The 13,025-nt window shown below is 35.8% G+C and overlaps 1 protein-coding gene across 1 annotated transcript; it reads left to right on the top strand.

Annotated features, from left to right (window-relative positions):
- The first annotated feature begins 21 nt into the window (after positions 1–21).
- LOC106068448 (zinc finger protein Xfin-like) lies at positions 22–12,416 on the top strand. Its single transcript, XM_013227809.2, has 2 exons — positions 22–233; positions 3,042–12,416. Exon 2 carries the CDS (start codon positions 3,188–3,190, stop codon positions 6,701–6,703), a length of 3,516 nt encoding a protein of 1,171 aa, XP_013083263.2. The 5' UTR covers positions 22–233; positions 3,042–3,187; the 3' UTR covers positions 6,704–12,416.
- Positions 12,417–13,025: the final 609 nt, after the last annotated feature.

Raw genomic sequence — 13,025 nt, 5'->3', positions numbered from 1 at the left:
ATTTGAAAGAAATATAAATAATAATTTTTTATATAACTAAAAATGTATCTAAATATATTGTTTTTAAAGGAGTTAAATTTTTATAGTAATATTATTACATGGTCTACAATTTAATCTACGCTTTTCAGAATATTTGTTTTTCAAAAAGAAAAAAAAACAACATCCTTGTTTGCTTGTCACCGCAATTTTTAGGAAAGTACATTTTTTAATGTTGTACTGTAGAATGATAAGCCGTAAGTTTATTTCAGAATGCTCTCACCTTATCCTAAGTAAACTAGATAATTGTAGGTTAGATAAACATCAAATTACAAACACGCTGAACGTCTTAGATTGATTAGAAGTTTTTTATAATAATAGTCAGACAATTAGACCTATAATTTCCGTTAATTGATGATTGAACGTTGCATGGTGTCCAATTACCCAATATCGATAAGATCATAAATAACTTTTAATAGTCTAAGTACTAAAGTAAAGTCAGTTGATGACAGTTGCTAACGGAATAGACAGATTAAGTTTAACAGCAGAATTCAATAAGATTAAGACTAATTAAGAGCATTTCCTTTAAAAAAAATGGATGAATCTCATAATCATATTCATAATGAGTTTAAATGAGTGATAGATCTATAATCTAGATCTAATTCTTCTCATATTCAATCATATTGTCATGATATATTCAATTCAATTATAGATCTAGATCTAATTTAGATGTAGAGTATTTAAAATTTACCACATAGAGAGTCTAGACATAACATATCACATAGTCAGTATCATAGTGATAGTCACTATCTATCATTAGTATCATTGTTTCATTGTAAAACATTTTACAAACAAAACAACATTTTAGAAGTATCATACTACTCATAGTATTATAATATTAGTATAATAGTGGTGACAATAGATCTAAAATCTAGATCTATACTGTCAACTATACATCTATAGTCTATACGTATAGAGTATCTATTTAGTAAAATAATTTAGTTAGAGAAATCTAGATATAGAGATCTATATATATTATAAATATTGTAATAACTTAAGGGAGACGACTCAACAAGGTAACAATGTTTATAAGACATCTGCCTTGAGCACAGCATCTTCATATCGGCTCTAGACTTGGGCAGAAATCGTTCTCTCTCCTGTCAACATCCTCCTAGTCTAGTCACTAATAGTGTGCACCTTCTTTCTGAACTATCTTGGATGGGGGTGTGCATGGCAAGGTTATAACAATATTTTATTATAAATATAGATCTAGAATACTCTAGAATATTAATGTTAGATGTGTATAGTTACTAGTAATAGTATTGTTAGTGATGTGAGTGTGACTTACAGTGACTTACTTAAAAAGTTACTTACTGAGACTTACTCAGACTCAGTTACTGGAAGTTATAGTATTATATTCACTTACTCTTTTACTGACTTAGAATAGATCTACTCTAGTGACTTAAGTTACTACTTACTTAATACTACTACTTAGTCAATCGTACTAGTATTACTAGATATCTAGATCTAGTAGTAGATGTAAATATAAGTCAACTAGTCTAGAGTCTAGACTTAGACCTACTCACCTAGGGATTATATTTTTATATATATCTAACATCTAAATCTAGACTCTATTCTAGATCTATCTAGATAATATAGAGTCTCTAGAGATATCTAGTACTAGAAATGGAGTGAACACTGTTAAAACCTTTACACCAAAATTCACAAACGTCTCTTCTATCTTAGAAAGATACAGAAATTTAACATCGACAAAACAATAATTAAACTTTTTTATACAGCAACCATCAGCAATCTAATTAACTTTGCCATCACCTGTTGGTATGGTAATACTTCACTGACACAAAGACTTAGACTAAATCATCATCATCGCATCATCATTCCTTTGGGTTCCTCATGGAACAGAGGGCCTCGACAAAAACACGCCACTCTCCACAGTCTCTTTCTAGTTTTTTTATGGCTTCCCAGCTCTTTCCGGTCCTCTCGGCTTCCTCTAGTAGACTAAATAGACTAGTTAAAAAAGCATTGTATATCACTCGAACACAGCTACCATCTCTTGAAGAGCTTTTTCATGAAAGATGCCTTTCCAAAACACGATTCTTAAAGATAACCTGTGTGAATGTTGTTCGTATTTGCATCTATATTGTTATTGTACAGTAGTTACGCTGCCGTTGTCAATTATTGTCAAACTGAATTTCCATTTGATTGGATCAATACAAATTATCTTATCTCTAGATCTAGTTACTAGTATTTAGATCTATATATTCTCTATATATATGGATTACTGGTTATGTGCTTAGCCTGGTTTAAGGCCAGCTTAGCGTTTTGAAGTTAGAACCCTGCTTGCAGGAGGTTTGGTCTTGGACCTAATAATCTTTGTTTCTGCTGTTACTTAGAAAATAAAAATAAATAAATCTGCATAGATCTACTCTGATCTTGTAGTTTTGTGGGGGGTTTTTGTCTAGAGTCTAGAATACTCTAGAATTTTAAGAATAATCTAGGTCTTGATCTTAAATTTTAAATGAGATCTAGTTACGCAAGTGTATACAAGTGGTAACATTTAAAATGTAATATTTCATGTTTTACTCAAGCCACAGAATAGCAATAACTGTTGTCTAAACCAGTCATCTCCAGACTGGGCTCATTAGGCTTGGTTGGCTACCAACCAAGGAAAAAAAAAAACTATTTGAAACCTAAACATGGGGAAGTCTTTGGGAGTCGGCAATTGACCCAGAGACTGCGTGCATTACACAGTGCTACATTCTGGCAGCACCTAAATGACATCTCTGATCCCAAAATCCTTTGTAAAATGAACCATTGTGGTTGTATGACTGAGGGCAGACAACAAAATAATATTTGATTTTAAATCCGGTTCGGAAGCCGAGCATTTTACCACTCAACCAATAGATAAAAATATAGGAAACCTTGCAGAAGCGTGTCCCATATTTATGTTAATGATATTTTTCTATATGAGTTAAACTAGTGTCAAAACATGATCAATGTACAATTCAATAAAATATATATATATATATATATTTCTCTTTCAGATGCAATAACAATTAAAGACATCTATCCATGGCTTCTTGATTAATTGTAGAACGATGCTAATCGTGGGCACTATAACAGTGCAGCAAGTTTTTTTGCCAGGCTATATTGCTGCCACCTTGAGACACTGCTGGCTGCATCCTTTAAGATGTCCGCCTCAGTCAAAGTGATCACCACCGAATCTGAAGCTGGGGCCCTGCAGATGTTTTTGGTGCCAGATGAGTTCAACTCTGACAGCCCAGAGAAGCCAGCAGAAGAGAATGAAGCCTGTGACCTAAATGAGCATCATTACAGGCAGGATAATCATACACACTCTGAGGCGAAAGACGGGAATGGGCTGCTTCAGAATGAGATCACTCCAGAAAATGAGTCTTTGAAAACTGAGGCTCGAGGTACATTTGATAAACCCAGCAGGCGAAGCTTGCGTCTCAAAGCAGGTAAAAAACCGCTTAACTACAGTATAAAATCAGAGGTGAATGATATCCTCGACATTGAGGCACACCTGTCAGCCTTGGTGCCAGCCAAAAAATCTACACCTACTAAGAAAGTGAATCCAGATAACAAGCCATTTTCCTGTTATTTATGTGGCTTGAAGTGCAAGACGGCAGCTAATCTTAAACAGCATGAGCAGACTCACACAGATGTGGATAGACCTTTCATCTGTGGACATTGCAACTATGCCTGCAAACGAAAATCTGATTTGAAGAAACACGAAGAAACCCATGGACCAAGCAATGCCTTTAAATGTCTTGAGTGTGATTACTCTGGGAAAAGATTGAAGTATCTTAAAAAGCACATGAGGATACACAACAGGGACTCATCATTTTCTTGCCACATTTGTCAGTATCGGTGTCTCAGTAAATCAACATTTGATAAGCACTTGGCAAACCACTCAAGTGATGACATTCTCAGCCTGACCGAGTTGAAGCCCTTCACCTGTGAGCACTGTAGCGAGGGATTTGAAAACAAGTGGGCCTTAAATAAACATTTAGAAACTCATTCGGGCAACACCCCTTATTTCTGCGTGGTCTGCGGTGCTGCTTTCAAGAGTAAGGAGTACTTGAGGAAGCATGAAAACCAGCACAAACCTGGTAAGACCTCGGTAGTTAAATCAGAACCTGATGATGGCATGATAGTTGAGATTAAGGTTGAGCAAAATGAAAACAGTAATAGCTCTGATGCGACAATAATTCTGGAGAACAATTTAAACCACACTGTAGAGAAGCTCAAAAAAGATACAAAATTGATCATACCTAGGATGAAAGGAGGACCGATCCAGTGCCCTATGTGTATTTATTCTTGCTCTACAAAAAATTTGCTGAGGCGACACATGCGAAGGCATTCTGATGTGAAACCTTATATTTGTACCCAGTGCGGTGCTGCTTTCAAGCGGAAAGACCATCTCAAGGTTCATAAAAATACGCACAATAATGCCAGACCCCACACATGTCCTCACTGCAGCTACGGCACTCATCGCAAATACCGCCTGAAGCTGCACATACTGACACATCAAACAGTGAAGCCGATCACTTGCCCTTCGTGTGACTACAGGTGCCGCCGCTACTGTGAGCTCAGCTACCACATGAGGAACAAGCACAAAGTGGAAGTTGAGGGCGATTCGGATGTTGATCAGAAAGTTGACAGCTCTGCTGATGTGGAGCTCAAATGTGACAAGTGTGACTACACCTGTGATTCTGTCAAGCGGCTCAAATATCACATGGCCAGACACGAAAACAAAACGCCACATTCTTGCCCCCACTGTGATTATAAGTGCAGCTCTCGTTCCAGCCTCTCGGATCACCTTCTACGGCATGCTGGGATCAAGCCTTGCCTCTGCTCAGTATGTGGAGCCGCCTTCCGTAACACTTCCCGTTTGAATCGCCATAAGTTGGTTCACTCTGACATAAAACCGTATGGCTGTCACTTTTGTGACTTCTCCTCCCGGTCAAAGTATAATCTGAAGCAGCACATGCTGAGGCACACAGACCAAGAGAGAACACGCAGGAGACGCAAGCCTAAGACGCAGATTCCTTATATCAGTCCCATGGACACGACAACTGAGATAATCAAAGAGTCTTTTCAGTCAGACCTCCAGCCCCTCATCAACCAGCTAACTTCCTCGGCCTACTTGGAAACTATTTCCTCAAAAGATCTAAACCCAGTCTTTCCAGACCAGCAGGATCCAATAAAACTAACAGAGCATCAGCTGAGCCTAGCTAATCAATTGTTTAACAGAAGCATTAGTGACCTAACCATGCTGAGGGATCAGGGCAGCAACTCCAGCTTCAGTTTTCCCGGTGGCTCAGCCATGGGTCAAACGTCAGCCTATCAGGATGCATACCAGCAAGTGAACAGTTTGTTAAGTCAAAATAATACCATGGCCTACAGTCCTGGCATAGCCAAGAATCATCCAAATTTCAATTACTTGGACAGAAATGGTGGGTATGCCTTTTCTACTCCTTATATTTACAATGAGACTGTATTTCCTGGCAGCATGGGTGCCAACATGAATTTTTACATGAATCCTGGCACAAGCTCACCTTTAAACTCTGACACAGTTAGTCAGAGCGCGGCTCAGAATAGCGTCCCACTTAATCATTCTTCTGGCAGCGGGCTTGATGAGCACCCGGTACTTTCACCATCTGCAGCAGAATTAGCATCCAATGTCAATCATAAACATGAAAATGAGAGCTCTCACATGGGCAATGATGATATGGTTTTAAGTGATGACATTTCGGTTGACATTCCAAGCAACAGTAATGACATGTCTGAGGAGGGGGAGTTTTTCCATAGGGCTAGTAGGAAATATGGAAATAGTGACAATTCATCAAAACCTGCACACATCTGCTTTGAGTGTGGGTACATTGCTGTTACTAAAACAATGCTTCAGCGCCACAAGCTGACTCACACGGATGTTAAGCCATTCAAGTGTGAGCAGTGTGAAAAGGCATTCAAGCGACGGGATCACATGAAAGCTCACATGCGAACACATAACTCGGACAAGCTTTTCAGCTGTAACATTTGCTCGTTCACCAGCAACAGGAAGTACAGGCTGACTATTCACGAGAAGACACACACCCTTGAAAGTGTTTTCTCCTGTTCGGTGTGTGAGACCACGTACCCCACGGATGAAGATCTGAAAGAGCATTTGAAAACACACGAGGATGGGAAGGTGTTGGAGTGCGACAAATGTGACTTCAAGTGTGCAGACAGCGAAGAATTCAGAAGTCACAGTGACGGGCATAAGTCGTTCCTCTGTGATAAGTGCAGTTATGTCTGCCGTTCCAGCAGAGAGTTTGCCAGCCACAAGAAAATGCATGAAGATAGAGAGGAGTTGACCTGTTCCATCTGCAATTACACGTGTGATTCCCAAAAGAGACTGCGGTACCACATGGAGCGACATGATAACAAGACTCCCCTGGCCTGCACGCAGTGCGATTACAAGTGCAGCTCCCGGTCCAGCCTGAGCGACCATATACTTCGGCACGAGGGTGTCAAGCCATTCCTTTGCTCAGACTGTGGGATGAGCTTCAGGAATGTTTCACGCCTGAATCGACACAAGCTTACCCACACTGACATTAAGCCTCATTCCTGTGATTATTGCTCCTTCTCATCGAGATCAAGATACAATCTTAAGCAGCATATGTCAAAACATTTCAAGTGACACTGTCAAGAACTTTGGACAAGTCAACTGACTTGCCAGGTACTGTCCAACTTAAGTTATACCATAGCCTTTGATTTAAAACACTGTCGACCTTATAGTTAGTATTACAAATATTTTGATATGACTGCATCGAGTAATCCTTGCCTGTAATTTCACCTTCAAGATGTGTATATATTGTCATGAAGTCATTTCCCATCTCCCATTAATTAGCTTTACATTATTTAGTCAAAATTATTTCATATACATATGAGTGTATATTTAATTACAATATTATTGTTTTATTTATAAAGTATTCACATTTATGTATAGATATATACATATATATATATATATATGAGATATAACATTTTGTGATCATTTAATGGCTATGTAGTGGACATCAGATTCATAATTGTATTTTCAAAGTGGTGCCCTGAGAGATTATATGCATTCTTTTCTCATACTGCAAAAAGTTTATTTCTAAAAATTATTTGTTCCTTGTGAACAAATATATGTATGTTTTGTATTTTTTTGTTTGTTTTATTTTGTTTGAATTTTCTAATTATTTTTTTTTACCGACTATTTAAATAGTGTATTTCTGAACTATGCATCATGACTTCTCAGTATCAACTGCAGCATTCTATCGTTTGTGAATCAATCTGCACATTTTGTAGTTGTACATTGCTTAGAGAAAGTCATTACAGAGTCAGGGCTAACAGGTTGTCTCATTTCTGTTTTAAAAATTAAACATTCTGGCAATAAATGAGTTATATGAGAGATCCACATCATTGAATATATTGTGGGCCATACTTTAGATCAGTGGTTCCCAAACCTTTTTCCTTAATGGGACACTTACCCACATTCTGAGTATTTAGCGGAACACTTTGTTTTTTTTTTTTTAGAGAGATTCACTTGGTGGCATGCTAGTGAATTATTCCAGTAGTTTGTATTCAGGCTGTGGAACACAGTTTGGGAAACACTTGTAGACAAAATCCCACTTGGCTCATATTTTTTTTTTTACAGGATAGAAATAGTTTGCCCTTGTTGTATTGTTAAGTTCTAGACTCTCTTGTTATATTCATTAGTGTTATATTCATACTACATATAAAATTGTTTCTTAAAATTTTTTTTTTTTTTAAAGTATGGCATGTTAAATCAATTTCATACAATTTTTTTTTTGCTTGTAACTTTTTATATAAGAAACAGATTCTTCTTCTCCTCTGTAGTTAAGCAAAATTCTTGAGTAGGAAATGAATTAGTTCTGCTAGAGTGTGAATCAAGTTCAACTATAATCTGGTTGGCCTAATGCGATATTCATTGACTGAATTGAACGTCCCAAGTTCTGGGCACTTCTTGCTGACCGTACAAATGTAAACTTTTTTTTTTTTGTTCTAATTACTTCTGTATAAAACAAACCATAGCATGTTCAGTGCGGCTAATAGTCCAATGTCGTATGTGGACCTGTGGGGGGTATCTAGGAGAAGGTTTCTGTGCTGCCTTTAGGTGCTCAGCAAACGCAGCTCTGCTCAATTCAGATTTCAAACTCAAGACCCACATGATTGGTAGCCAAGCGGTTAATGTCACTCAGCCGCTCATCCCGCACTTTGAAGGATATAGCCTTAGAAGTGCTAGCAGACCCTAATTAAATATGTTCAAAGTAAAAACACCTTCACTTGGGCTTCATTATTTGGTACTGGGTACATGTGTTTACCTGTTCACTTGTTCTGATTGTTTTATATATTTTTTATTTTATTTTTCTTGCTTGTAAATCACTATTTGGCAATTTCTTATTGCTCAAGATGTAAATGACATCATTTGTAAACACAGCAGCGCTGCTTCAAGGCCATTTCAATTATTTATATATAAATTCTTTTGTCACTAAGAGTTGGCAAGACTGGCAAGTCTTGTTTTTAAGATGACTTTTTGTGTGTATGTTGAACACCTGGGTGCAAATGAAAAAGGATGTACATACAAACAAACCTTGTTTTATCTTTCATAATATAATAACTAAACATACATAGAATCTATATTAATATTTTATCTATAGATGTAGAGTTTCCAATTTTGTATCGCTAGTCTTCTAAAACAAAAATAAGTTGCCTCATGTACATCGTATAATGATTCTACTGTACATCTCTATTGAAAGTTTGAAGATCTGAAGTATTGCTGATTTAAGTATTTTAAAACATTCAAAAAGGCCATACATAAAATTATTTTTCCATTTCAGTTTGAAACAGGACTAACCATGAATGCAGGACATTCTCTCCTCCCCCCCCCCCCTCCCCTCACCACCACCATTTCAATTCGAAACATGCATACATTTTCCATTCTAGCTGTTTCTGCAAGTTAAAGAATCACTAACTCGTAGTGTAGTTTTGATTAGGTTATAAAGTTATCAAAACTTTGATAAGCTTCTACAATACAAAACCAATTAATTAATTTTTTTTTTACAGTTTTTAAAAAGTCTTATTTAAAAGTTGTGTAAGGGTTGACTGGTCCAAATAGTTTAGCAGAAATAACATTGTCGTGAGGTGCATGTCTGTAGATAGAGGATTATATATATTTATTGTATCCATTTGTACTCCCTTAACTCAAATTTTCTTCCTGTAACTTCCTGCTTGACGCAGTTGATTGTGGTGTACTGCGTGAGGTAGAGCACTACTGGTGATAACTCTGTTGTACAGTACAGTGATGATAAGCTGATAATTGTTGTACAGTGCAGTGATAATTCTTTTGTCTAGTTCAGTGATAATTGGTTGATAACTCTTGTTTTGTTGTACAATGATGATAGGCTGTTGACTCTTTTGTGTGTAGCACGTTGAAGATAGGCTGATAAAATAAATACCTCTGTTGCTTAGCTCATTGAGGGTAGGCTGATAAAATAAATACCTCTGTTGGTTTAGCACATTGAGGGTAGGCTGATAAAATTAATACCTCTGTTGTTTAGCACATTGAGGGTAGGCTGATAAAATAAATACCTCTGTTGTTTAGCTCATTGAGGGTAGGCTGATAAAATAAATACCTCTGTTGTTTAGCACATTGAGGGTAGGCTGATAAAATAAATACCTCTGTTGTTTAGCACATTGAGGGTAGGCTGATAAAATAAATACCTCTGTTGTTTAGCACATTGAGGGTAGGCTGATAAAATAAATACCTCTGTTGTTTAGCACATTGAGGGTAGGCTGATAAAATAAATACCTCTACAGCATAAAATAGGGATGATGGGCTTTGAACTGTCAGCATTGAAGAACTGGTCTTGTATGTCGATTATATTCTTGACTATTTTCTTACTTGTATCAAAGCAAACTGTCAAAGTATAAATATTTCAAAACATTGTCATGATTTGATTTACAAAATCTTATTGTGATTTTTTAAATTATTTTTTATTTTAAAATATTTCTAAGACCTTTTTTTTTTTATTTGTGCATGAATTGAGACATTTATTCAAGTCTTCCACAATGAAGAGTTTTTATTTTTTTATCTCTACGTTGTGACAACAGCTTTTTTTTTCCCCCATTCTGAAAATCCTTCCCTTTTGAACTGATTTTTTTTTTCTTTTTATCAGTACCAATAGTTTGTTCTGTGACCCAACACTGGCCTATTATAGACAAGTTTTTGTTGACTCTGTGTAGAGACTAAACTGTAGGATACAGTATTTCTGTACATTGAGTGGTCTGTTATGGTCATTAAATTTCCAGTGAGTTTTGGTGGGACATTTCTATTGAGCTTTCAGTACGGTATCAGTTTCAAGCCATGATACTACAGTGTGCTGATGGAGACTACATAGATCAAGTTTATAAACATTTCTAGTTGTTGAACTAAACAAATCCCTATCTCATAGGCCTTGTGAAACTCTGTAAGGTTTCCAGCCTGAACCAGACATGAGAAAATATGCAGCTTGCAGCTGGGTTTGCGTTAAACACCAATCTCGTTCTTAATCTTTGGAATTGAAGACATTGTCATATCTTAAATTCAAATTGGACTTGTTGACTGCTATAACAGTATTTATTTATAAGGATTAAAAGTGTGGTCAGTACTTGTGATAAACACGCCACAGAAAATGTCAACTATTTAAAACATATACTCAATTAGAGAAAAACAACAAATGTCTATCTCTTTTAACATGAGGTTATTTTCAGAATAAGATTTGTCAGTTAAGATCACCATACTGATGTGTTGTAAAAGACTTGTAATTGAAATTGTGCTTCATATGAATTTACGTTGAAGTTTTACTTAAGGAATGGCGTAATGTACCTTGATGGCGTTCAAATGTGCTATAAAATATATTTTCTATGTTACTATACATATTCCTTCTGATATAGTGTGTTTGCTGAATAATGATTATTTCTGAGAATGTTGTTATGATCACAGTTGGACACTGTGATCTAGTTTTAAAAATCTGCTATGAAATAGAAACACTTTGAAATATCAATTAGAATGGATGCAAGTGTGTATTTGTTTCTGTGGGGACATTTAATGTGACAGACTTGTGTTTCATTTGTTTGAATAATTGTCAAAACTAGCTGGGATGAATGATTAGCTGATGCAACTTATGATTTCTGACAGTCGCACCTGTTGGCAGCGGACAAGTGACACCGACATTTAAGTGTTACACACCATTGACTGGTTCTATTGGTAGTTCAGGCAATTTTCTTTCTAGGTGAAAATAACGTACAGACACATCAATGGTCTAATCGAGTGATTACTAAAGTGTCGATAGGATTCAGCTTCTGTCATGAAACTAAACATGTATGACTGCGTTTCATTTCACTTGATATGGAATTCCACTTTGAATTTATTTCTCATTGCTTCCACTTTCCTCTGGTGATGGTCTTTGTTCATTTCGAAGTGTGTGGTGTGTCACTTTATTTCTACCATTGTTGGGGCTGATGTAAAAACAAAAACAAAAAAAGTTTTTATTATCTTCATTAATTTAATAATTAAAATAAATTTCTTCAGTTTTGCTTGTCTTGTATTTTATTTTGTGTCAGCCATTAAATCTATACACATGCAGGTTTTACAAGGAAACATAAGTAGTTTTTGTAATCCGTCGAGCCTTGTATATGTTTTTTTTTTGTTTTTTTAAGGAAATAATCTATATATGGAGTACAAATACTGTCAAAAAGTTTCATCTTGTGATGAAAATCTCTGTGTTGTCAGAAACCAGCTGTGAAGATTGTTTTAGTTGTTGTTTGACAATATTTTGTTTGTGATTTTAAAGTGAGCGCTGTGCAAGGAACTGACACTAGACTTTAGCATGGAACCTATTTTTATTTCAAGCTTCTTTGAGTGTAGTAGTGAAAGCTTGTTTTATTACTCAGTACAAGTTTTATTATTAATCATTATCTGCTCCTCTCCAGGAGTCCGTTGTTGTTTTTTTTTTTCTCTTCAAATTCATCTTTTATACACTTTTTTTTTTTTTTTTGTTCTGCCATCTTCATAATTTATTTGTTGTGATTCTGTCCTGACCATTTGCTGTACCAGAAGTTTTCACCAGACGGCGACAAAACAAATTGTATCGTACATATTGTACCCAGTGTGTGATGAGAAATTTTGGTACCAGTTTTTATGGTGACCTTGGACTTCAGCTCAGATTGGTTCTTTGTGTGATATGGTCATTATTTTTAAGTTGTATTTATTTTTTGTTTTTCCTTTTTATAAAAATGTATGACATTAGCTCATATTATAAAATTATTACATTTATGTATTTGGAATAAATAAAATATAAAATATCTTCAGATTTTTTTTTTTTTTTTCATATATTTTTAGAAGCAGAACTTGTATATCTCTACCCTGCTACAGTGTACACATGACCAACACCTTTAATAAAAGTTTTGTTGTTTTTTTTTTCAGAAGAAACATTCTTAACATTTTAAATTTTCTTTTTCACCTTGTTATCTAGATCTATTATTAACATCTGTAATGAATCCAAAATAAGATCGCCACCAGTTTAATCAATGAAGTGAAATTTTTCTAAAATGTCAAACTGTGTTGTCAATGCTGCACAAATTAAAGAGGTTGTTGAAAATTAGAACAGGTTTCAATGCAGAGTTGGTGCAAGAGAAACACTTCACACTCTGGTCTAGGAGAATTTACAATAGAAAATGTTTAAAGTTTGTATGTCACAATAGTGGCTAACGTCTGAATGTAAATGATTTCTTCTGCATTCTCAAGTTGTGCAGAGTTTGGGCCTATAGCTAAGATGAACTGCAGCAGTGCTTTCCAGATCTGACAGCTCTCCATATAGTTTTTTGTTCTATAGATGGGGAGTCAGTATCATGGTCAGTCCTCTGGATAAAGCATGCAGTTCTGGAGGACATAATTGGCTTTCTAATTGTGAGAT

The sequence above is a fragment of the Biomphalaria glabrata genome, chromosome 9 (genome assembly GCF_947242115.1).
Source record: "Biomphalaria glabrata chromosome 9, xgBioGlab47.1, whole genome shotgun sequence".
Taxonomy (NCBI): domain Eukaryota; kingdom Metazoa; phylum Mollusca; class Gastropoda; family Planorbidae; genus Biomphalaria; species Biomphalaria glabrata.
This window is presented reverse-complemented; position numbering and strand designations above follow the sequence as displayed.